Source organism: Symphalangus syndactylus, chromosome 13 (assembly GCF_028878055.3).
Source record: "Symphalangus syndactylus isolate Jambi chromosome 13, NHGRI_mSymSyn1-v2.1_pri, whole genome shotgun sequence".
NCBI classification, from domain to species: domain Eukaryota; kingdom Metazoa; phylum Chordata; class Mammalia; order Primates; family Hylobatidae; genus Symphalangus; species Symphalangus syndactylus.
The window spans coordinates 65,044,489-65,068,024 of NC_072435.2; the positions used below are offsets into that span (position 1 = coordinate 65,044,489).

The 23,536-nt window shown below is 41.4% G+C and overlaps 1 protein-coding gene across 3 annotated transcripts in view; it reads right to left on the minus strand.

The window, feature by feature from the left end:
* Positions 1–338: 338 nt before the first annotated feature.
* Positions 339–23,536, minus strand: part of BEST3 (bestrophin 3) — an 86,814-nt gene continuing 63,616 nt past the window's right edge. For 2 of the 3 annotated variants that reach the window (XM_063614206.1, XM_055236660.2), the window contains 3 exons: positions 19,621–19,701; positions 18,177–18,328; positions 339–2,545 (listed from right to left, as the gene is read on the minus strand). In XM_063614206.1, the coding sequence (XP_063470276.1) occupies positions 1,636–2,545; positions 18,177–18,328; positions 19,621–19,701 (1,143 nt within the window). In that variant the 3' untranslated portion in view covers positions 339–1,635. The remainder of the gene's footprint in view (positions 2,546–18,176; positions 18,329–19,620; positions 19,702–23,536) is intronic. The other variant, XM_063614207.1, reaches the window with a different exon arrangement.

The window sequence follows — 23,536 nt, forward strand, 5'->3', positions numbered from 1 at the left end:
CAGAGAGGCCCTTGAGGCTGGAGAGATTTAGCCTGAACCTGTGACTTGGGCATGCCTCCCTTGGGGCATCCTCCAGAATGCTGGGCAAATTGCTGGCAGATTCAAGGCCTTACAGAGAGCATAGGGCAGTGAGAAAGCATAGTGGCTAACAGTGTGGGCTCCTGAGTCAGATAAACCTGGGTTTGAATGTGAACACTGTCACTTCTTGGCTATGTGATTTTAGGCAAATACCTTACTTCTCTAATGCCTGTTTCTCTCGTCTTTAAAATGGAAATAACAGTATATCAGTCTCATAAGATTTGCTGCTGCCTGGAACAGTGTAAGCACTCAATAAATGGTAGTTTTGAGGGTTATTTTATTTCTAAAGCCATATGTAGTCAAGTGCCATCATATGACAAATGGTAAGTGCAGCAGTCGTAAGGCATGGCCTAGGCACTTGGGAGCCCACGACAAACAGCTGTCCTGAGAGCTCCCTGGGAGGAGTACCAACATCCGATCCCCATTATGCAGCTCTGGACCCCATTAGCCTCCCAGCTCCAGTATCCTACCTCATTCCCAAATGACCCGATAGACACGGTAACTGGTCCCATGTTGCGACACGAATAGGATTTTTGCATAAGAGTTCAAGTTAAACAGACGTGAGTCATCTTATTCTTTGGTTCCATAGCATTTGGCTATGCAAATTTCATATTCTCTTGGCTTCCTTTTTCTCCAGTGCCCAAGACCAAATAGTGGAAGCAGAAAGAAATGTCAATGGCTGCAAGGGTGCGGGGGGAACCATCACTCCTATATGCCTTGCACTGGAAGTGAGGCTGGAAGGATATCAGGCTGGATTTGTTGACACCTTTGATGGTTCTGTAGGAGGCCTTGCCAATGTCTTATATTTTGAAATTCATGGCAAGACATAAGCAACAGATTTGGCAAGAGGAAATATTATAACCTGAAAAATGGGACAGATTACTAGAAAAGCAGCACAACCAGAGAGAAGGGAAGGGAAAAAAAGGATGACAGAATAAAGGGGAAAGAGAGAAAAGTAGAAAAGGAAATTGAAGAGAATGAAGTGTTCTGGTGCTGATGAAGCTTAAGAATCAGGAAGTGATAATAACAATAATAGTTATAGAAAGTAGGAATGAGATGGTTAGAAAGCCTCAAACAAAAAAGTTAGGAAGGAGGGGGTCTTTCAGGCATTAGGTGATCCATCTCCTTTCTTTATGGCTAAAGAAAAGAAGAAAGAGAAAAAAGAAGAGAAATAGAGAACCCTGTGTGTCTGGGCCTTTGGGTCTAGGGGATTGGACTATGACCTATGAGACTGTTTCCACAACTAATAATCTATGAATTTATAAGTCATGTACGTTTTTCAGATTCCTTTTTTGGTTAAGACTTATTTGGTTAAGTCATTGTGGTCTGTGTAACTTCCGATGAAAGCCATGTTGTGATGGATGACATGAATGCGTTTGATTTTTCGCACCTCTCAAAAAGTCAGGATCATAATGCCCTTCAAAGTTCTAAGTAGCTTATACAGTGTGATCATGTTTTTAAAAGTTGACCAGCCTTCAGGTATGTCCTGGGCCTAATACGCTGCTTTTGGGGAGATAAGAATCTAGGCTAGAACCTGGTCCTAGAACTTTGTGTCACTCATTTGGGTGATTCCTCAGTTTCCTTGTTGTTCAGCTCTATGATATCTGTTTCCTTGGTGTCCAGGTTTTCCATTAAATACAGCATATCAGGAGAGACTCGAGAGCCAGCCACAATGTTGATCCCATTGATCTCTGAGGATGTTTCTGTGTCAATTAAAAGAGCTGGCTGAGAGCTCATGGGATCTGGACTTAAGTTTCCCAGGGAAGTGTGGCTGGAGTCCAGGAATCCCGGAAGACTCCACCTTTTTAGAAAGGTATCACCAGGGTCTCCTTCACAGTTGAATATGTTTTCCTCAGCGATGGCTGAAACAGTCTGGGGACTGGGGCCTCCAGGAGGTGTCTCCTTCTCTGAGGGAGACAGGATGGATCCCATGAGGCCCTGCTTCTGCTCAGTCTTGCTTGGCTGAACCCCTGTAAACTCAGAGCTCAGGATGGAGGTAGCGGAGTCATGGTGGTAGCTGTCTGATGTGGGCACTGGTGCTTCGGCCGCTGTGATGAATACCTCGGGTACCAGTGGCATTTTGATGGGGGAAGTTCTCACACTGGACTGTGGGGTCAGGCTCTGTAAAGTGCTTGTCTGGCTGGTCTCCCTGATGGTGGACAGCTCTCCCATGCTGAAGTGCAGCGTGGGGCTTCCTTCTGGGAAGCAGGATTTCTTCCAGGTGGGTGAGGCCCTGTGGGGATTTCTTGAGGGCACATCCAGTAGATCCCTGGCTGGGCTGAGGTCATCTCGGGGTAAGAACATGGAGCTGTCACTTGTCTGCCTCCCGTAGCTTCTTCTTCTGGGGCTGGAGGGGTGTTCGTGGGCACTCAGGAACCGCTTGACTCTTCTTATCATGGAATGCCGATGGCCATGCTTCTCGTAATCCCACAGCCACTCCTCGTCAGGAAAGTCAGACCCAGACAGCCTGAAACACACAATGACAAGATCCAGGCAGAGTAGCTTCGGGGGCCTAGCTTTGGGGGCAGAGTCTCAAAGTTAAGATATGAATTTGGTATTTTTGCCTTATAGATTTTTTAAATGGGGGTTTGAGGACTTGAGATAGTCTAGCAGAGGCTCACACACTTTTTGATCTCAGATCCCTTTTAAACTCTTAAAAATTATTGCGTATCCCAAAGAGATTTGCTTATGTGGGTTATATCTATTACTCTCTTCTGTATTTAAAATTATAACTGCGGAATGTCTGAAACACAAGCATGTACGAGCACACATTCCGTTGACTGCTAAGTGATGACATCATCACATATCTTGTGGCCTCTGGAAAATTCCACTGGACACCCTTGACAGAATGAGAATGAAAAAGGCAAATAACATGTTGTGCTATTATGAAAACATTTTTGACCTTCAGGACTCTCTGGAGTGGTCTTAGGGATCCCCAGATATCCCCAGACTACACTTTGAGAATCACTGATCTAGAGACTTGGACATTAAGAAATATCTATATATCTATGTCTATGAATCTATCTATCTATCTATCTATCTATCTATCTATCTATCTATCTATCTACCTATCTATCTGTCACCTAGTATATATTCTTTCTCCCTTAGTACAGTTGAATTAAGGTCAAGTTTCCCAAGGATCCATAAAACCCCCCTTAACAATGGATCATAGGTAAATTCATGAGCGTGCAATGCCCAGCTCACATTTATTGACTATATACTAAGGCCCAGCTAAGCACCTCCTATGCATTGATTCATTTAGTTATCACAATAATTAGATGAGTTGGTATTAGTATTATTATTTACACTTTACAAATGAGGAAACTGAGGCCTGGAGAGATTCACTAAATGTACTTAGCTAGTGAGAGCAGATTCGGAAGTCTGGCTCCAAGCCCTTGCTCCTAATCGCTTTGATGGAAAGCCTACTATACAGGGGTCAAGGGATGAGCTAGAGGCCAGGGTGGAATAGTGAGTAAAGCACAGTCCTTGCTCAGAGGTAATTTGTAAACATTCCTGATAAGGCTTTGCATTTATGTCTGTACAATTAGGGTTAAAAAAAGAGAAATTGGAACCTTGTGGAAAGGATATATTCATCCAGTTAGGGTGAACTCGCATCGCGATTGGGCTCCACTTGTGATTAAATTTGATGGATTGGCTACCAATAATTTCCTGCTGAATTTTTACCATTTAAAAAATAAAACAAATAATTCTACCATTTAATTTATTTATTTATTTATTTATTTGAGACAGAGTCTTACTCTGTCACCCAGGCTGGAGTGTAGTGGTGTGATCTCAGCTCACTGCAACCTCTGTCTCCCAGGTTCAAGTGATTCTCGTGCCTCAGCCTCCCCAGTAGCTGGGATTACAGGTGGGTGCTACACGCCCAGCTCATTTTTGTATTTTTAGTAGAGACGGAGTTTTACCGTGTTGGCCAGGCTGGTCTCGAACTCCTGACCTCAAATGATCCGCCCACCTTGCCCTCCCAAAGTGCTGGGATTACAGGCATGAGCCACCACACTTGGCCAATCCTACCATTTTAAATCTCCTTCAGGAATGACATAAAATGAATAATTGAGGTGAGATAAGCCTGTTTGGTAGTTTGGCCTACTCTGGCCTCGGATTACATAGTTATTTGCCACACATCTCTGTGGCATTACATCCTTAATAGGGTTTGAAGAAGGACTTAAAGCCTTGCCCTTGAACTACAAATGCTCATCATGCTAGCTCTGGGAGCAACAGTAACCAGCCGGTCCCAGTCCACTATTGGTAGTGCCATCTCTGGTGACAAGATGCCGGGTGCATTTTATGTGACATAAAGGAAAACATTGGGACAGCATAATATTGGCGTAACTTGAAAGGGCAAAGCAAGCAGCCAAAGAAACGTCGTTCCTCATGTTTATGAATAAAACATGGATGACTGAGATGATTAACTGGCTGAATGTCCTGGGACGGCATTCGATTACAGCCTTGTGCTGTTTTTCTAAAGCCCCAGCAGCGCCCTTGGCTACCAGATAGCCTTCTGACCCACCCTCCACTGTTTGAGGCTCAGATTCTATTACATCGACTTGAGAAATGCAGACTCATGCTTTGGTGGCCTTGGTGACCCTGCTGGGTGGACTGCATTTGGTCAGCTCTGCAGTCACACTCCACAGGCACCCATTTAGTTAGGGAGGACACCAGAGGAGCCACAAGTGAACTTGTTCACTAACACAGCCACTCTGGATGTGTTCTGGGAATCAAGGGCAAGCTGGCAATCTCTCTATATAGGACAGACATCTGTCTTCCATTTGGGATCTCAACTATTTATTTAGGATTTGTTTTTTAAAACTACCTCTAAAGTTGCAATCTTGTAAGAAAGACAATCTTCTAGGAAAAAAGTTAATATTTTTAATACTTCAAAACTTTGTGACTCAAAATACAGAAACCTTATGCCCTGGTATAGGACATATGTATTATACCTTCAACTGCAGCAAGAGGTATAAACCCCTGGGTCATAGATGGGGGAAAATAGACAAGTTGCAACAAGCAAACTGTAAAACATCTGGTGCTCTTGCTAATGTCGTACTGATTCATAACTGACATTGGGTAGGTCTGCCAAGAAGATCCTACTGTACCTTCCTGGCTCATAAGAGTATGGACTGGATGCATGAGATTTATCTGTTTATTCACCCGACTAAATTTATTGAGCACTTATCATAAACAATTTGCTGCATTAGGTACCTTTTAAATTATCACTTAAAAGGAGAGAGAAGACATATAAATAAATATCTACATTTGGGGCAAAGCAAGTTTTTGAGCTGGGCTTTGACACTGAGTGGGAATTGGATAGATAGAAAAGGGACAGAGCATTCCAGGTGAAAGAAGTGACTTGAACAAATAAGGCAGCAGGAAAGTTTAGGGTGTTTGTGAGAAATAGGAGATACTTGAATCTGTGTGAAACACACAGAAAAAGTGTCAGGCCTAGGCTGGAAAGAGGTCCTTGGACCGTGCCACGAAGAATCGTATACCAGGTTGCGGGATGTGGACTTTATCCTGGAGACAGAGGGCAGCTGTGGATCGTCTTTGAGAATGGAGGGCATTGCTAGGGTTGTGTGGTGTTGGTAGGGGTGTCCATGGTGGAAGGCTACACAAAAAGCAACGTTGATGACTGCTTTAGATAAGAAACATGACTTGAAAACTTGTTACTCCTTTAGTCTGAAACAGGGTCCTTGGAAGAACACTTGGTGATCTGTGCTCTGGGGGCAGTTTTAAGTATCTTACACTGAGTGGTGAATGATGCCCTCCAGGTCTTAATGCTGTAACAGAGCAGTAGGGAAACTCCCCAGCATGACAAACCTAATGACCTTTCTTCTAAATGCTTCCATGGAAGGTCTCATTGCCAACACACAGTGTTCATCTCCGCCTTTCTCTGGTAGCCACTATTCCCAGTATGACAGCAGAAGCTGTGCTTTAAGAACAAAATAGTTTAAAATAGAATACTTATTTATTTATTTAGAGACAAAGCCTTGCTCTGTGACCCAGGCTGGAGTGCAGTGGCACAATCATGGCTCACTGTAGCCTTGACCTCTTGGGCTAAAGTGATCCTCCCACCTTAGCCTCCCAAGTAACTAGGACTGTGGGTGTGCACCACCATGCCTGGCTAATTTTTTATTTTTGCTAGAGATGGGGTCTCCCTATGTTGCCCAGGCTGGTCTTGAACTCCTGGCCTCAAGTGGTCCTCCCGTCTTGGCTTCCCAAAGTGTTGGGATTATAGGCGAGAGCCACCACACTCGGCCTTAGAATAGTTTGAAAGAGTATTTCCCAAATGGGAGGCTGGGGTATACATTTTAGTTTCTTTTATGTTTTTTTTTTATGCTCCTTGTTTGATATTTAAAGTGTCCTCTTAGTCTAGGGTTAGTACAATACTGAGGCTCAATATAATACCACTTAACCAACAGAATAGCAGAAATATTATATGATAGAACAAAAGTACCCTCATTATATTCCTATATATTAGGGAGAGTCAGCTGAAAAAGCTAGGTTTTATGTTCTGGAACTTATTTGGACTGAGGGAGGCAGGTAATTAGAGATAGGAGGACATTCATGGAAAGTGTCATGCGGCCATCAGTTTCCAGGGATGAAATTTGAGAACTGTCTCTGTGGTGGGAAAAATAATTTATTTTGAGAGCTTGCAGAGCCAGGATTGCTGTGTCTATGCTGACACCAACCAGCTGTGTGATCTTTGGGGACTCATTTAATCTCTTGTGACTTAGCATCATTTTTGGTAAGCTGGTGATAATTATCCTTTACCTGTCTTTTAGGTTGTTTGAAAGTTCAAAAGGGGTGACCTGTGTAGAAAAGCTTTGAAAGTAGAAGATGTAAAAAGGACTCTGTCAATGACTGGCAAACTTTCAGAGGTGGTTTCCAAGTCATCATTGACTTCTCATACAGGGTTAGAGGAGATGATAATGTGTGTCTGAAGGCCACTCCCTTTTCTTCTTCAAGATTGTCCTTTTAAAAATGTTACTACACCTAGGAGATATCACTTAACAATTAACACCTTCAAAAGGGATGACTTAGCCATTTAATGATAAGTCATTTAATGATAGGGCACTGGGTGAGTGAAGAGGAAATATAAGAACTGGAAGAAGCTGGGTTACTTGAGGGAAGGAAGAGAGGGCTGCTCCAATGATGAAAACTGTAGAGACAGACTGCCCTGACCTTGCCTCTCAATATTGTTTTTTTGTGCCATTTGCCAAACATCATCAAACCCTGCAATATACACTTACTGCGTAATAGAAACCATCAATACAAAAATATAGAAAACATGAGAATGGGACAATTGTGTCACATATTGGGCTATTTTTGAAAGGAAGAAGAGTAAAAGAAGGAGAGAGAGAAAAGGTTATGTTAAGCCAGTCAGGCTGGTTAGTTATAGTTGAGTCCAGAAGAAGGGAGAGCATGCATTATTTCCACACGTTAGGTAGGTGTCTGGATTAAAATTATCTTAATCTCAAGTGTTAATAAAAAACCCAATTTCAAAATATATATGGAATACCTACACAAACATCAGCCCCATGGTTTCCCTTGCAAATGACAAATATCCGAGGGCATACGCAGCCATGATTTAATTAGAAACTTTAAAAGATGCCTGGGCTGGTCAGGGGTGCAGAAGAACATGCTTCACCCTCTGCTGCCATAACAAAGAGGCAAGAAACAGGCTGATGAAGATGTCAGCAGACTGCCATGCTTCTTGGGGTGTGTCTAATATAGAAAGACAAAAATAGCCCTGATAGCTTGAAGGATTTAATGCATTTCTCCAAAGAAAGCTTTTTGCAAAGCAACCCCCTTCTCACGAGAGTGATTAGGTAAATATAGAGCTTCAAAAAGATTGAAAGATAAAACTGGATGATGCTTGTCTCTCTTTCTCTGCTCTACTTTTGAAGCGGTTTTTGGACAATTTAAATTCGAATAATAAGAGGCCTTTTTAACAGAACTGAAATGAGGAATTTAGGAAAATGATATTTAGTATGATGAATTCTACTTCTCACTGCAGATTTATTGTTTTCAAATTGCTAGTGTACTCACAGTCAGGCGACTGCCTTGGAGGGAGCCGATAATTTGCCTGAGAATCTATCAGGGCAGAGACATATGTGGAGAAGCATTTTTCATGGGCAAAGCAAAATGTACTCTTCAAACCCATCTGAGGCGCATGTGGCTATTTTTAACCATCTGCACTGCAGAATCGTCATCAAAGCTGTAGCCAACGATTTATAAAATGGGCAAGGCAACCCTCCCTCTGAGCTGGGAGGTGTGGGGCTTAGGGTTATGAGGAAAATCCAGTGGACCAAATATTGTATTCACCCAGCCTCTCTCAACCCTCTTTCAGGTGGACAGTTCCAAGCTCCAGAGCATCCTAGAAGGTAGCCCAGAAAGCTGCATTTAGGGCTGATGACCCCACTGCTACCCCAGTGTTGGCCTATCTGATCATTGAACCAAGGGCTTCGGCAAATCTGGTTGAAAAAGTGGCCTCTTGTGCCTTTAAAGAGGCTTATCTAGCTTATATCCTACCACCATGGTTATGTTCTCTCGGCTCTTGCTGGCTGACACAAAAAGAAGTTATGGCCAAAAGTGGGGGTTCACTTAAAGTTCCCTCTTTAATATTGTTATATTCTGTAGGAATTTTGTTAAAAAAGGGAAATCAAGCCATGTACACATCTGATACCATTTAAAGATGAAAACTGATTGCCCATGGTGACCTCACATCAGGGTATGAAAGAATCCTTGAGTAAATTCTAAAATTATAAACTTAATGCACATTCATCTCCTTGGAAGTTTCCATTTCTCCTTCCTTTCTGGTACATTAAGTGAAAAATCAATGTTCCCAGAATATACTTTTGTTGAAGTTAGTAATTCAGAATTTGAGATATTTTTGGTAGTTTGTAATATAAGCATGCAATAGTATGTATCAGACTACGTATTTTCTTGTAAAGCTAAAATATTTGAATATAGTTGGCTAAAAAGGATTACTAAGTAACATCAACATAGAAGTATATTTAACCACACTTTAATAAAGTCTTTGCTCACTAAAATATGCATTTTGGTATATTTGAATCAATATCATTAAAAATACTTCTGACCTACTGTATAATCCTAAATATTTTGTGCACATTAAGTGCATTTCCATGTCTGTATAATTACCAAAAAATCATGTTATTGTTACATATTCCTAGAACTTTTAGAATAAAGATAGATAAGTAGAAATTATTATTTCTGACAAAGTTTCATAGCACCAAATACATCTTAAATAAATTCTTCAACTCCTAGCCAGAAGGAGCTCTTTAAAATTTTGAATATTTTTCCACTTTACTAAGTGGATCCTTAATTGACTTCATAGACCCCCTTTTTAAGATTATTATATATGTGAGAACATTTTGACATAATTATTTGAATTATGGCAGAAGAACCCAATAAAACAAAGCTCTTTAAATGGGATTACAGTCAGCAGTTTAAAGTTTACAGGCTTGGAGCATGCTTTTAGATTAGCAAGACAGTTAGAGCAAGCACTCTGGACACACTTGAGTGATCCATTTCATAAGCAGTTACAGCCTCTCTTCTCCAGAATTTCAAATCCTTTAGCTGTTATGAATGGATAGTTTGTTAGGGTTTTTCCAATGCCCTTAAGGGATTATCTTCTTTACTGTTGGCTGTTTTGATTTTCAAGATAGGACTAAAGGGCATTATGAGACTTCAAGTCTTTAATTTCTGTGTTTCATTCCTCAGAGTCTTAAACATTTGTGTTAATGGGTAATCCCAAGTAATTGAAAGATAGTAAGAATTTTGAAGTGGCTCATGATGATATAATGTGAAGACAGGCGTTCTACCTCTACCTCAAGCCAGTTGTGACAGGGTAGTTCTGGACCTTGATTTTTGTTCATTTGTTTTTAAAAATTATTTTCAGCAATACTGGCTTGAGTTTAAGCATTTAAAGTTTCTTTGGGTAAAGTTATTTTTATCATGCATATGTTTATCATTGTCCCAGGAAAACTCATTATTACATTAGGGTTTGGGTATATTTTTTCGCTGTGCATCTTACAGACAATGTTCTTTTGGCCACTCGTGGGTGTTTTCTTGATCTTGGTTAATACCATCTCCATAGTTAAGCTAATGAAAAGATGCCTTAATTAAAATAGCAGATCAAGGCCGGGCACGGTGGCTCCCACCAGTAATCCCAACACTTTGGGAGGCCTAGGTGGGAGGATCTCTTGAGACCAGGAGTTCAAGACTAGAATGGGTAACATAGCCAGACTTTCCCTCTTAAAAAAAAAGCCAGGCATGGTGGTGTGCACCTGTAGTCCCAGCTATTCAGGAGGCTGAGGCAGGAAGGTCGCTTGAGCCTAGGAGTTCCAGGCTACAGTGAGCTGTGATTGCACCACTGTACACTCCATCCTGGGTGACAGAGGGAATCCCTGTCTCAAAAATACAGAAGGCAAAAACCAAACAAAAGCAAGAACAAAACTCCAGCAGATTAGAAAGGATTCCACAGTCTTACAAAAGAACAAACAAAACAGAGTCAACTGAAGTGATCCTACATGAGATAATGGTAAAAGAATTCACACAAGAAATATTTTTTCATTGCTTATTAACTCATAAAATGGCTAAGTGTAGATTACTGGCCATGCAATAATTATCACTATTTAGTAAATGCTCAAGACTGGCATATTTATGAAAGCATTTCTATTTTGGGGACTGCATTCAGATTTTTAACTGGCCTTTTTTCATTCGGAGTGTTGATTTTGAAGCTGATTTTTAACATGTCCCATGCAAAGATCAGGAGATGAAACTTCAGACTGGTTTGGTGTTAAAGCTTATAAAATGCAATTTTAAAACAGTAGCTCTTTGGTCCTAGATTGGACAGAGAAAGATGAGCTCTGTTAAAGCTTCCTCTAGATTAAGAGACAATGACTAGATGAGAAAAGGACATTGATTCCTGCTTCCCTGGCTGCACAGGCACCATCTCCCCCTCTCCCCTTACTGTATCCAACTTCAGCTGCTTCCCTCTAGCTCAGGCACTGGGACCTCCCCCTGCCACCCGGGGCCAGCCCTGTGTCTTCTTTAGGACCTTGCTCTGTCATCCCCCCTTGCTCCTGTGTCTTTCCTCTCTTCCAGTGGGCTCCTTTTGCTCAGCCTGTCTTTTTTCCTTCCTTTTTCAAAACAAGGAGAGTTGTTAACTTGTTTCTTTATCACATCTTGCTTCCTCTTACAAAGGATTTGATGTGGCCTTATGGAAATACATATAATGCAATAATAATATTATGTAGTATATATAACATATAAAATATTATATTTATATATTATATAAGTATATATAATATATAAAATCAAGCCAATATAGTAGAGGTAGAATAAGGAACAATAAAAAAACACAGAATCTAGAAATACATTCCAAAAAAATCCCATTCCACAGACTTAGTAAAGGTAGGCTACAAATTTGATTGTCAGCTTCCCAGCAGCCAAAATGAAAAGGAAATCATCATTAATTATAAAATTATAAAGTTTGTAAGATAAATAGTGTAAGATTTGCCCAGAAGAGGCAAAGCTTTCTTTTTTCCCCACCGACGTCTGAAATACATTTCTTCCTGTGGGTCCTCTGCTAAAAGGGATGCCAAGTCACACAGTGGACAGCACTACAGTAAACACCAGAGGGAGTCTTAATGGCTCTGTCCAAACAAGGCCAGGGTACAGCAGCAAAGTGAAATTCAGTATAGGTGGTGAAGATAATTCTAAGGAGGCCAAGGTGGGCGGATCACTTGAGGTCAGCCTTTCAAGACCAGCCTGGCCAACGTGGTGAAACCCTGTCTCTACTAAAAATACAAAAATTAGCTGGGTGTGGTGGTGCACGCCTGTAATCCCAGATACTTGGGAGGCTGAGGCAGGGGAATTGCTTGAACCCAGGAAGTGGAGGTTGCAGTGAGCTGAGATCATGCCACTGCACTCCAGCCTGGGTGACAGAGAGAGACCCTGTCTCCAAAAAAAGCAAAACACAAAAAACCAAAAAAAAAAGGCAAGTAAAAAATAGGCCATTAGCCTTACCCAAGACAAAACAAAAAAGCCATCCCTAGAAGTCTGAATCGAGGAGGGAAACAAACCAGAGTCCCTATCCCTTGGTGAATACGGTCTGGTCTATTTACCCCATCAATTCAGACTTCTCAAAAAAATAGTCCATGGATACTTAATGAATTGAGGAATTATATGCGTTTTGGGTTTGTTTTATTTTTGTTTTTGAAGTATGAAAATGGCATTATGATCTATTTGCTTTACCGTGATCAAATGGTGGGGAAGATAAAGGCAGGTGGAGAATGAAATAAGACTGGCCGTAACTTGACAATTGAAGGGGTGATGGGTACATGGAGCTTTTTCATAGCTTGTTCTCTACCTTTGGAACTGCTTAAACTTCTTTTTTTTTCTGAGAGGGGATCTTGCTCTGTCACCCAAACTGTAGTGCAATGGCACGATCTTGGCTCACTGCAACCTTCCCTTCCTGGGTTCAAGCGATTCTCCTGCCTCAGCCTCCCAAATAGTTGGGACTACAGGCGTGCACCATCATGCCGGCTAATTTTTGTATTTTTGGTGGAGATGGGGTTTCATCATGTTGGCCAGGTTGGTCTCGAACTTCTGGCCTCAAGTGATCTGCCTGCCTTGGCCTCCCAAAGTGCTGGGATTACAGGTGTGGGCCATCGTGTCTGGCCCGGTTTGAATTTTTCTACAATAAAATTATTTTTTAAAAACAGCTTACACTGGCAATTTGACTTTCTTACTTATCAATCACTTCTAACCTACTACGGTTTAATTTCTACCCCACACTCTCACTTAAGCCCCTGATGACCCTAACATGCAAAACCTATGGCATGCTTTTCAGGCTTTATTTGGAAACTTTCTACCTTTGGCCTCTTGGCAGGGCATTTTCTGGGTTACTCTTCATCTTTATTGACCATTCCTACTCTGACTACCCTTTTCCTCTGACCACCCTTTCAGTAATAGTATTCTACCCCTTCGTATTCTGCTCTGTTTCCTTGATACTGTTCTGATTGCTCCCACCCACTCCTTGGTTCTACGTACTGATACCAGTAAAATGCATCTTCTGTCCCTGGACTCACTGCATGCTGGCCATCTCCATGTGAATTGCCCATAGAGGTCTCAAATTCAACACATGCAAAAGGGAGAGCTCATAATCTTTTCCTTAGAGCAGCTTTCACCCTTACACTCTCTCTCATCTTTGGTTTATTACCATTCTTCACTCCTTCTCCTTTCTTGAATCTGTCCCTTCTGTCACCTCTACTGTCTACATCCCTTGTGATACACCTACTTCAGGCCCTTATCCTCTGTTTAAATGACAACAGCCTGCTAACTCTGGCTCTGGTCTTATCTTCAGCTACCTGTCTTTCAGCCAACTGCCAGGCTAATCTCTCTAAAGCAAAAATGTGACCCCATCATTTAATAGCTTTGAATAATGGCTGAAACCCTTACCTGGCCTATAAAACCCTCCATCTTCTCCCTTGCCTCCTCTCCAGATTCATTTCTTGGCTCTTCTGCTTTGCCTATCAAATTGTTACTCTGAGTACACTATTTATCATTCCTTTCTGTCTTTGCCCATATTGGCCTGAAATGTGCCCTCTGCTGAATCCCCTCAATCCTATCTGTGCACTGGCTCCTAATTCATTCTTTTTTTTTTTTTTTTTTTTGAGATGCAGTTTTGCTCTTCGCTCTTGTCGCCTAGGCTGGAGTATAATCGTGCGATCTCGGTTCACTGCAACCTCTTCTGCCTCCTGGATTCAAGTGATTCTCCTGCCTCAGCCTCCTGAGTAGCTGGAATTACAGGCTGTGCCACCATGCTCAGCTAATTTTGTATTTGTAGTAGAGACTGGGTTTCACCATGTTGGCCAGGCTGGTCTCGAACTGCTGACCTCAACTGATCCACCTGCCTCAGCCTCCCGAAGTGCTGGGATTACATGCATGAGCCACCATGCCCGCCTCCTAACTCATTCTTAAAGATGCATATTAGAGTCCCTGACTCTAAGAGGCTTTCTCTGCTTCACCAGGCTGGGTGAAGTGTGTCTTCATTGCATGTGTTCCCATAAGGCTCAGCATTTCTCCACTGTAGCATTTACCACATTGTATTGTCACTTTTCTCCGCCTTACATCTGTGAGCTTGGGAGGCGTCTTTTTCTTTTCTTCTTTTGACTACCTCTAGCATCTGGCATAGAACCTACCTAATAGTAGGCCCTGAAAAAAATTTACCAGAATAAATTAACGAGCACATTCTGTATGTAAGTGTCCAAGGGAAAATATATTTTAAATTGGTACTTAAGATGGAAAGAGGAAAATTAATTTATTTGAGTTATGTATATTTGATAAATATGCAGAAAATAGGGCCATGTTTTGAACATGTTCCTTAATATAGAGAATAAAGACATTGTCTCCAAGGAGTTTCCTTCTGATGTGGAAATGAACAGTGGCTGAATGTGAACAGCACTGTTGAATGTGCTGGCTGGGAGGCAGGTCTTCTTGCAGGTGGCCCTTGGAGAGTAGTACTTTTGCTCTGTTCTTGAAGGCATTGCTTTGATTTTAGAATATCCGGGTTATGGGAATTGTGGCTACAAACCCAAAACATTGATATGAAAAGGTAAGGAAAATTTGATTTCTGAATTAAATATGCTGGGAACATACACCTTAAAGAGAATAAGAAAATTTAAAAAAATCTCATCCAGGAAAGGATTTTATACGGTCATCAAGAGGCAGGCACTTTTATAAAACGGAATGCTTGTGTCTACAGCATCTTGACACGTGATCTTCACTCTCATGCAAAGAGCTCATTGGCTCAGTCAGCACCAACAAGACCACCAGTGCTACAGTCCCAGGCTGGAGTGCAGTGGCGCAATCTCGGCTCACTGCAAGCTCCGCCTCCCAGGTTCATGCCATTCTCCTGCCTCAGCCTCTCCGAGTAGCTGGGACTACAGGCGCCCGCCACCGAGCCCAGCTAATTTTTTGTATTTTTAGTAGAGACGGGGTTTCACCGTGGTCTCGATCTCCTGACCTCGTGATCCGCCCGCCTCGGCCTCCCAAAGTGCTGGGATTACAAGCGTGAGCCACCGCGCCCGGCTACAGTTCTTAACTTTTACCTTCCCCTTGCCCTGAGCCTCAGTCAGGTGGCCCATTTGACATTGACCTTGTATTTGGTGAGGGAACCATTCATTGCTTAGGGAATTATCTTCTATGATTTTAGAGACATCTATTGTTTTTGCCAGCCCGGCAAAACCATTCATTCACCCTTCTTCTGATAATAGAACCCTGCTTTTTCTTGAGATATCACATAATCCATATAGTTGGATGGGGCTGACTATAACCCTTGGTTCAAAGATGGACCTATAAACCAGCCATGAATAGTCAAAATATTGTCTCCTTGTTGATAGTAATTAGCTCAGGAATGGATACGTGAACCCAAGCCCAGTCAGTCATAGCAAATCCATCACTTCAGTTTCAAGAGTTGGAAAAGAGATGTGCTCTTTCCACAGGTTAGCTGAGAAGGTAAGCTGTGAGCCTGGAGCTTCTCATTTTGCCATTTTGCCCTCAGGATGGGAGAGAGCCTGCCTGGGATCTGAGCCAGTGGAGAGAAAAACAGACCTGAGAGGGACGGGGCAACAGTGAGTCCTGGTGACATTTTCTGATCCTCTGGATCTAGTGACATCCAAAGCTAGGCTTGTTTCTGGATGTGACACTATAAACCTCCTTTAGCTTAAGAAAGTTTGAATTTGGTTTTCTGTCATAGGCAACCAGAAACATTTTTTGTAATACCACAATCACAGGAAAAATAGGCATTAATAGATCCAAAGGGGGCCATTTCTATCAACTCAGGGCTTCTGAACGCCTATTTTCCTGCAGTAAATTTTCCTGGATTGTGGTCCACTTTAATCGTCCTCATTTATACAGAAAATCAAGATCAAGTGAGTTTTGCCTAATTGTTTCTTTGATCAATTGGTTCTAGCAGATTGAGTTAAACCTCTCACAAAACCCTCTCCCAATAGATTCTGGCCTTTGTCTGTTCCTCTCTCCATCCTGCTAGTAAATAGGCCATTTTAGTTGGAGGACTTCTCTCTGACAACTGATAATTTTTTGCTGCAGTTTTAAATATTGTACTTCCTGGTTTTCTCTCAGTTGTTTTATTTTCTGTCCCAAATTTCCAGGGTAAGTTTAATATGAAAAATAGCTCAAAGTGATTTAATCTTTCTCTGCTTCAGTTTGACATCCACAAATAAAACTTGACTAGGTGATAATAATCATCATGCTCTATGGTTTTATATAGAGCATCTTAATGTTTACAATCTCATCTAATCTTCCCAATAATCTTTTGGGGAAGAAATTTTCTCTGAGATCTTGTCAATCCCTAATTCTGTTTCTGTATTTAGAAACAGGAGAAAAAAGTGTTTTAATATTTTCTAAAGAACATGAACATTTATGTAGTAATCTGCAGAATTATGACGATTAGGATGAATAAGTAGATCAGGGTAAAAATTTTGGGACCTTCAAAAAATCATCTTAACCACGGGGTAACAACAACTCAATGGACATAAGAAATAGAGCATGTGGAGCATTTGCAGTCTAAATAGAGTCATCACAATGATGCCCTGATTCTATCAGTATTGCTGGTCTCTTTTCTTTTCAAGTTAAATCTTCAAGTACTTTGCATTAATGAATGGTGGGAGTGAGGAGAAGGATAAAGCATATTTAATTATCTAAAATCAAACTCACAGAAAAATAGCTCTTATTAATTCTGAAAATTAAGAAGATTGCTGGATGTCCATGAAGCTCTGCCCCTGAAGAAGGTATCATGAAGGCTGAGACATGCATACAACACGAGATTCCTGTCCACGGAAACCGAGAATACTGTGAGGGCAGGGATGAGCTCTCTGGCCTGGAAGGAGCCCTGGGTGGGTGGGTCTGGTCTTAGAAGGCTAGCTAGAAGCAGAGGCAAATCTAGCCTGGAGTAGGCAACCTTCTCTAAGATGTGCTTTGCGGGCAACAAGGCAAATCTCCTGGCTCCTAAATCTTTCTCATTATTCGCTGGAACTACAGAAATTCCACTTTCAGTCTTCCTTTTCTTTGGGTCTTGAAAGGTTTTCAGCCTCAGAGGCTCCTTTGGAAGAGAAGTGCCACAAACCATCACTGATGGGGATTAGGAGACATTTGGCAAAGGGAACAGGGTTGAAGTGAGACCTCCTGAAAGTGGAAGGAGGAGGGCAGGTCACTTCAGGGAGGAGGGAAAGAAGGGTCACAGGCAGCAACCACGGGACAGAAACCCACTGCACAAATCCGCTTAGAGCAGGCCTCAGGGAACTATGAGCCACAGTCTTGCCAAGAATTATAAGAAAAATTCCACAAAAGCTTCCCGGTTTGCTACAGTTTTTTTTTTTTTTGTTTTGTTTTTGAGAGGAGAGTTGCTTACTCTCTGAATTAGTCTGTGCTTTTCTCTTTAATTTACTTGGAAACTGTGGCATCTGCCTTCAGCAAATATACTTAAACTTCTCCCACATTCACACACTTCTCCAATATCAAATACATGCTCAGACTTAATGAAATTATTATAGAACTGTACCTGATTTACTTCAGGCCTCAACTCATTTATTTAAAGCTCATTATACATAGGGGTGATTGCTGTGTTAAAACCACTGAACAGAGACTGACTTACAAACTAAGCTTAGGTAGAAAAAAATGCCAAAAAAGGTAAAAAGATTAGAACAGTGATCTATCTGCTGATTTCCTAAATATTGGAGATATTTATTTTAATTTTCATGAAGTAATTATTTTTCTTGAGACAGGGCTTCACTTTGTCACCCAGGCTGGAGTGCAATGGCGCAATCACAGCTCACTGCAGCCTTGAACCCCTGGGTTCAAGCAATCCTCCAACTGCAGCCTCCCCAAGTAGCTAGGACTACAGGTGCCATCACAGTTGGCTACTTTATTTCTTTTCTTTTTTTCTTTCTTTTTTTTTTTTTTGTAGAGACAAGGTCACACTATGTTGCTCAGGCTGGAAAATATTGGAGATTTTAAAAAAATGCACTTACCCCATCTGGACTGTTGACCCCAGAAATGAGGGTATGCAGTAGTCGGCAGCTGCCAATGTGTATGGTGGGCGAGCAGCAGAATCGTCCCAGTAAATGTCCTTCTTCATCTTGGGTAAGCTCATGTGCATTTCGTCCACAGCTAAAAGAGAGACCTAAAATCATTGTTATATTGTTAGAATAACTCAGATGTAAATTAAATAAAAAGGAGAAGTTTTTGTGGGCAGATGAGAGTTAGAGTGGGCTGGACACAGTCTAAATGAGTGAATATACAAATGTCTATAGTTCATACTTGCCATGACCACGGCTGCCACAGAGAGTTGTATCTGTTGTTTACTACCCAAGAGCACTTGGCAATGAGGATAAGTGGGGCTTGAAGCCTCCCACACTCCGGGACCAAACCACACACTCCAGAGTGGAGCTGCCTCTTAGCTGGAGGGAGGGGAGCCATCTTTTTATTCTTTGCTCGCAATTATGGTGTTGTTTTACCTGATAGCACCTACTTAATCTCAAATATTACAGGAAGGTGAAGATTCCACTTTTCATTCTGTTAACCCTGGAGACACATTTTTACTTGACATCACTTCTTATTCCCTGGTTTCTTGTTCATTTCTTTGTTTGGAAAAACATATCAAGAAGTCTATACTGCTCAGCGCTATGGTGATCTCTCCTCTTGGCTTTGACAAAGTGATGCATGAATACATTATTAATCCTCTGGGATTCCAATTTTGACAAAGTGAGGGACCTAGGCATTATGTGTCCTCCCTAAGAGACTGACATTGGGATCTACTGTGAGACGTTTGAACTTACTTAACTGCCGAGTAAGGGCTTGAAACAAATGAACAACGTGAAGGCCTTCACAGGGAAGAGAATGGTCTAGGGAGAGTCTTGCCTAAAAGGAAAATTCCTTCATGCAGTTTCTTCATGAAAAGCTCTCTGGAATAGTGCTTCAGGGTAAGGGCCCTGGGGCCCATTTAGTGCATTTCATGCAGATTTGAGACACAAGCTGGCATGGCCCAGGCTCCCAGTGTCCAGCTGGTGGCTATCTGACTGCTGGGATTGATGTGATACCACTTTGGGAACTCCCACCAGCTTGTGTCTGGATACCATTTTAAGTCACTATTAACCTCTCTGGTTGGCAACAGAAAACAAACTAAAGAACAATTTAAAATACTGCTCTATGCTGAGATGAAAGAGGCTGGAAAAAGCTAATAGAGAGGCTCACAAAGAAAATTGGCTTGAAATTCTACTTAAAAGGAACTAAGCTGAAATCCCAGATATGTAAGCTTTCAAACGGACCTGAGACAGCATTGTGCACAGCCAAGTCTCTTTCATTTGTGGCTGAAGCTCTGAAGCCAAGGGGTGTGCATTTGAAATCTGCTTAGATTTGAAATATCACAAGTGATTTATTATTAATATTTGAAAAAGAAAGAAAAATTCCTCTAACCTGCAAATTTCTGTCAATGCACCAGTTAGTTTCAAAATCATCATCATCTTCTCCAAAAGGGTTGATAAGCTGCTCTGCTACCTGTAGTTGAGAACATAAAATAAATCCATCATGATACCTGTGAAAACTAAGAATAGAGACTGAAGATGATTCCTGTTTTCCTCTCTGCTTCCTCGTGTGACTTTCATAATATGAAGAGTAGAGGGGAGTAGATTGTTCTACCGAGATATTTATTAGCTGGCAAGACATGATTCTCAAACCATGAATGATGCACCTTCGTAGGTATGCTCTCCAAATGGATCTGTCCATTCAACTGGTGACAATGCAGGCCCTATCAGGGGAAGCCATGTCCTATTTAGAAACCAAATCAAATGACTGAATAGTGAAGGAGAACCAACTATTTGCAAGGCACTCTGAAGGGTACACAGGCTATGCTTTCAGGGAATTACAGGGCCCAGATGATAAGACAAAATGTACACAGGGAGAAGGTTAAACAGTAAAGAAAGACTTAAATCACAATTAAAGAAAATAATATAAGAGGCTTTCACAATTTATTTTATTTTTATTTTTATTTTTTTAGACAGTGTCTCACCCTGTTGCCCAGGCTGGAGTGCAGTGGCATAATCTCGGCTCACTGCAAACTCTACCTCCCAGGTTCAAGCAATTCTCCTGCCTCAGTCTCCTGAGTAGCTGGGACTACAGGTGAGCACCATCACATCCAGCTAATTTTTTTTGGATTTTTTTTCAGTAGAGATGGGGTTTCACCATGTGGGCCAGGCTGGTCTTGAACCCCTGAGCTCAGGTGTTCTGCCCTCCTCAACCTCCCAAAGTGTTGAGATTACAGGCGTGAGCCACTGTGCCCAGCCGAGCTTTCACAGTTGTTGAACATAACTGCTAAGTAAATGAGTTAGAGAGCTAGTAAGTCCTAAAGCTGGAAATTGAGGCTTACCTAGTTTTACCCTAAAGGATTTACCCTTATCCAGTAAGTTAGTTTTCCTGCCGGGAAAATGTTAGGTAGCTATTGTCACAAATCTTTTAATATTTGATCAATATTAAATATTCTTATCATGTTCCTGAATTGAATAGCCTTCTTGATGAGAGGTTTATATGTCAAATACAACTCATCTATCATTTTCCTTGTTGAAAAATTTCCCTTGGTTTTTATTATCTGGACATGTGTGCATGCCTGTGTGTGTGCGTGAGAGAGAGAGACAGGGAGAGAGTTGGGGGAGGGGGAGATTTTACATTGAGTCTAGATGGAAAAAAATTTTAAATGTGTAAAATGAAGGCACCATGTCATTAGCTTCTAGAGTCTAAACATTCTAGATTCTGAAACTATTCAGTAGAAAATCTACCTACTTATCTTTTAGGATTTAAGTCAATGTATTAATACTTAGAGCAGTTTTTTTCAACTTTGGCTGCACATTAAAATCACCTTAGGAGCTCTTAAAAAAACCCGACTGATGCCTGGGTCCCTCCCCGAGAGATTGTGATTTAAGCAGTGTGAGGTTGAGCCCAGGCATCAGTGTGGGGTAAAGCTCCCAGGGGATTTTCATATGTGGCTCTTATTTTAAGTGCCTTTCCTTAGGCAGGTCTGTGCCCTGAATCAGTAAGCCTCACACTGATATCTATGTTGAAGTTCTTGTCACCAGTTCCATGGGGCTATCTGCCCTTTCTTGCCTGGAGATTTACTTAGATTAATTAAGGGTACTGGTTGAGTCCTGAAACCTATTTTTATTCTATCCAGATTTTCATTTTTATGCAATCAGTCCTGCATATATTATCGTAGTCTACATTAAATTGACAAAATAGCATGTATGTTTCTGAATTGACCAATCTCAAAATATATCTTTTATTCCACTGGGGGCTGCATTTTCAGCAAGTAACTGAGTGATATTCTATTCATAAGGTTAAGATGGCTTTTCTACACTTTGAAAAGATTTATAAATATCCTAATTGTTGAGATAGAACAGCTGTTTAGAAATGGAGGCACAACCCATTGGTGTTTAGGTTTGCCTATCTTTTTTTTTTTTTTTTTTTTTTTTTTTGAGATGGAGTTTCACTCTTGTTGCCCAGGCTGGAGTGCAATGGCATGATCTTGGCTCACCGCAACCTCCGCCTCCCAGGTTCAAGTGATTCTCCTGCCTCAGCCTCCCAAAGTGCTGGGATTACAGGCGTGCGCCACCACACCCAGCAGGTTTGCCTATCCTTTAATGGAGCACAGATTGCGCCTTTTAATATTTTGTCTTTTAAGATTTTTTTTTTTTATTTTAGACAGGGTCTTGCTCTGTTACCCAGGCTGGAGTGCAGTGGCGTGAACATGGCTCACTGCACCCTTGGCCTCCTGGGCTCAAGTGACCCTTCCACCTCAGCCTCCCAGGTATCTGGGACTGCAGGCATGCACCACCATGCCTGCTAATTTTTTTTGTATTTTTTTTTTTTTTTTTATAGAGATGGGGTTTCGCCATATTGCCTAGGCTGGTCTTGAACTCCTGAGCAATCCTCCTACCTCAGCCTCCCAAAATGCTGGGGTTACAGGCATGAGCCACTGCACCTGACTTTAAAACAGTTTATAAAGGAAAAGGATGTAAATATTTTAGAAAGCATGTCAGATGGAAGGAACCATTATCTGCTCTTTACAGGCTGGTCAAGCACCTTACATGGACACAAAACAAAGAATAAAAAGCTTGGTGCAACTCAGGGGAAAGAAAGAAAAGTACTTTTTGAGAATGATTGAGTATTTGGGCCACTGTGGTGATTTTATATTTATAAAGCTAAAGTCTAATTTTTCCTCTAATGGAAGATGAAAGTCATTAGTCTCTTCTGCTTTCTTGCTCTTACGCAGGTAGAAATAATTAAGAATCACGGTAATCCGATTAAAAATGCTTTTGCCATTTGTAAGGGACTTGGCTTTACTCTTTGGAGTATAATTTGAAATGTCAACATATTATTTTTTTGGTTAAGATTCAAACCAGTGAAAGGAAAGGCTTCTGCAGGGAAAATTTCACTGCAACCTGAAGGCCTCAACGGGTCACAACAACAAATGGCTCTTTGGAAGGCCAAACATTTGAAAATTCTACTTTACGAATATCATCTTCATACCATCATTGCCTTTCAATGAACTTAATGAAGCCATTGTCATTGATTTTTTTCTATCACATATTTCCCATTTGGAAGTTTACAGAGGTGATGGAAGAATCAGGTCTGTGATATTTACACACATACATTGAGGAGGTGGTGGTGAAGGGAGGGGAAGCAAGGAAAATTCTACACAGATAGTTAGGCAAGCCATTCTCACTTCCTGAACCTGTTTAATTCCCTGGCAAACCAGATGTTGTCATTATTTCTGGTGTTTCTGGTTCTGATTCTGATGAATTCTGAGTCTCAGTTCTGGTTTTGAAAATGGGGTACATTTAGACCGGCATGGTGGCTCACGCCTGTAATCCCAGCTACTTGGGAGGCTGAGGTAGGAGAATTGCTTCAACCCGGGAGGCGGAGGTTGCAGTGAGCCGAGATAGTGTTACTGTACTCCAGCCTGGGCAACAGAGCAAGACTCTGTCTCAGGGGAAAAAAAAAATGGGGTACATTTAATGTTGTGGGACAGCTAGCAGAATTTCAGGGAATTGCAATAACTATTTATAGAGTTGAGCATAACCAAGATTCTACTACAACATTTATGGTTAAGTCTGATTTACAAGGCTTCTTGCTGACTCTTTTACTCTGCCTAGTTGCTTATTGTGGTGTACAATATCAATGCAAGTACACTTATGACTTTAGTTACATTATTGTAACCCTAATGGGAACACACAGAAACTTAAAAGAGAATCAATAGCCATAAAAGACTGTTCTTCTAATCTCTTTGCACAAATGAGCTGCTTCAGACAGTACTGACTATATCCCTGTTACTTGAATCCCT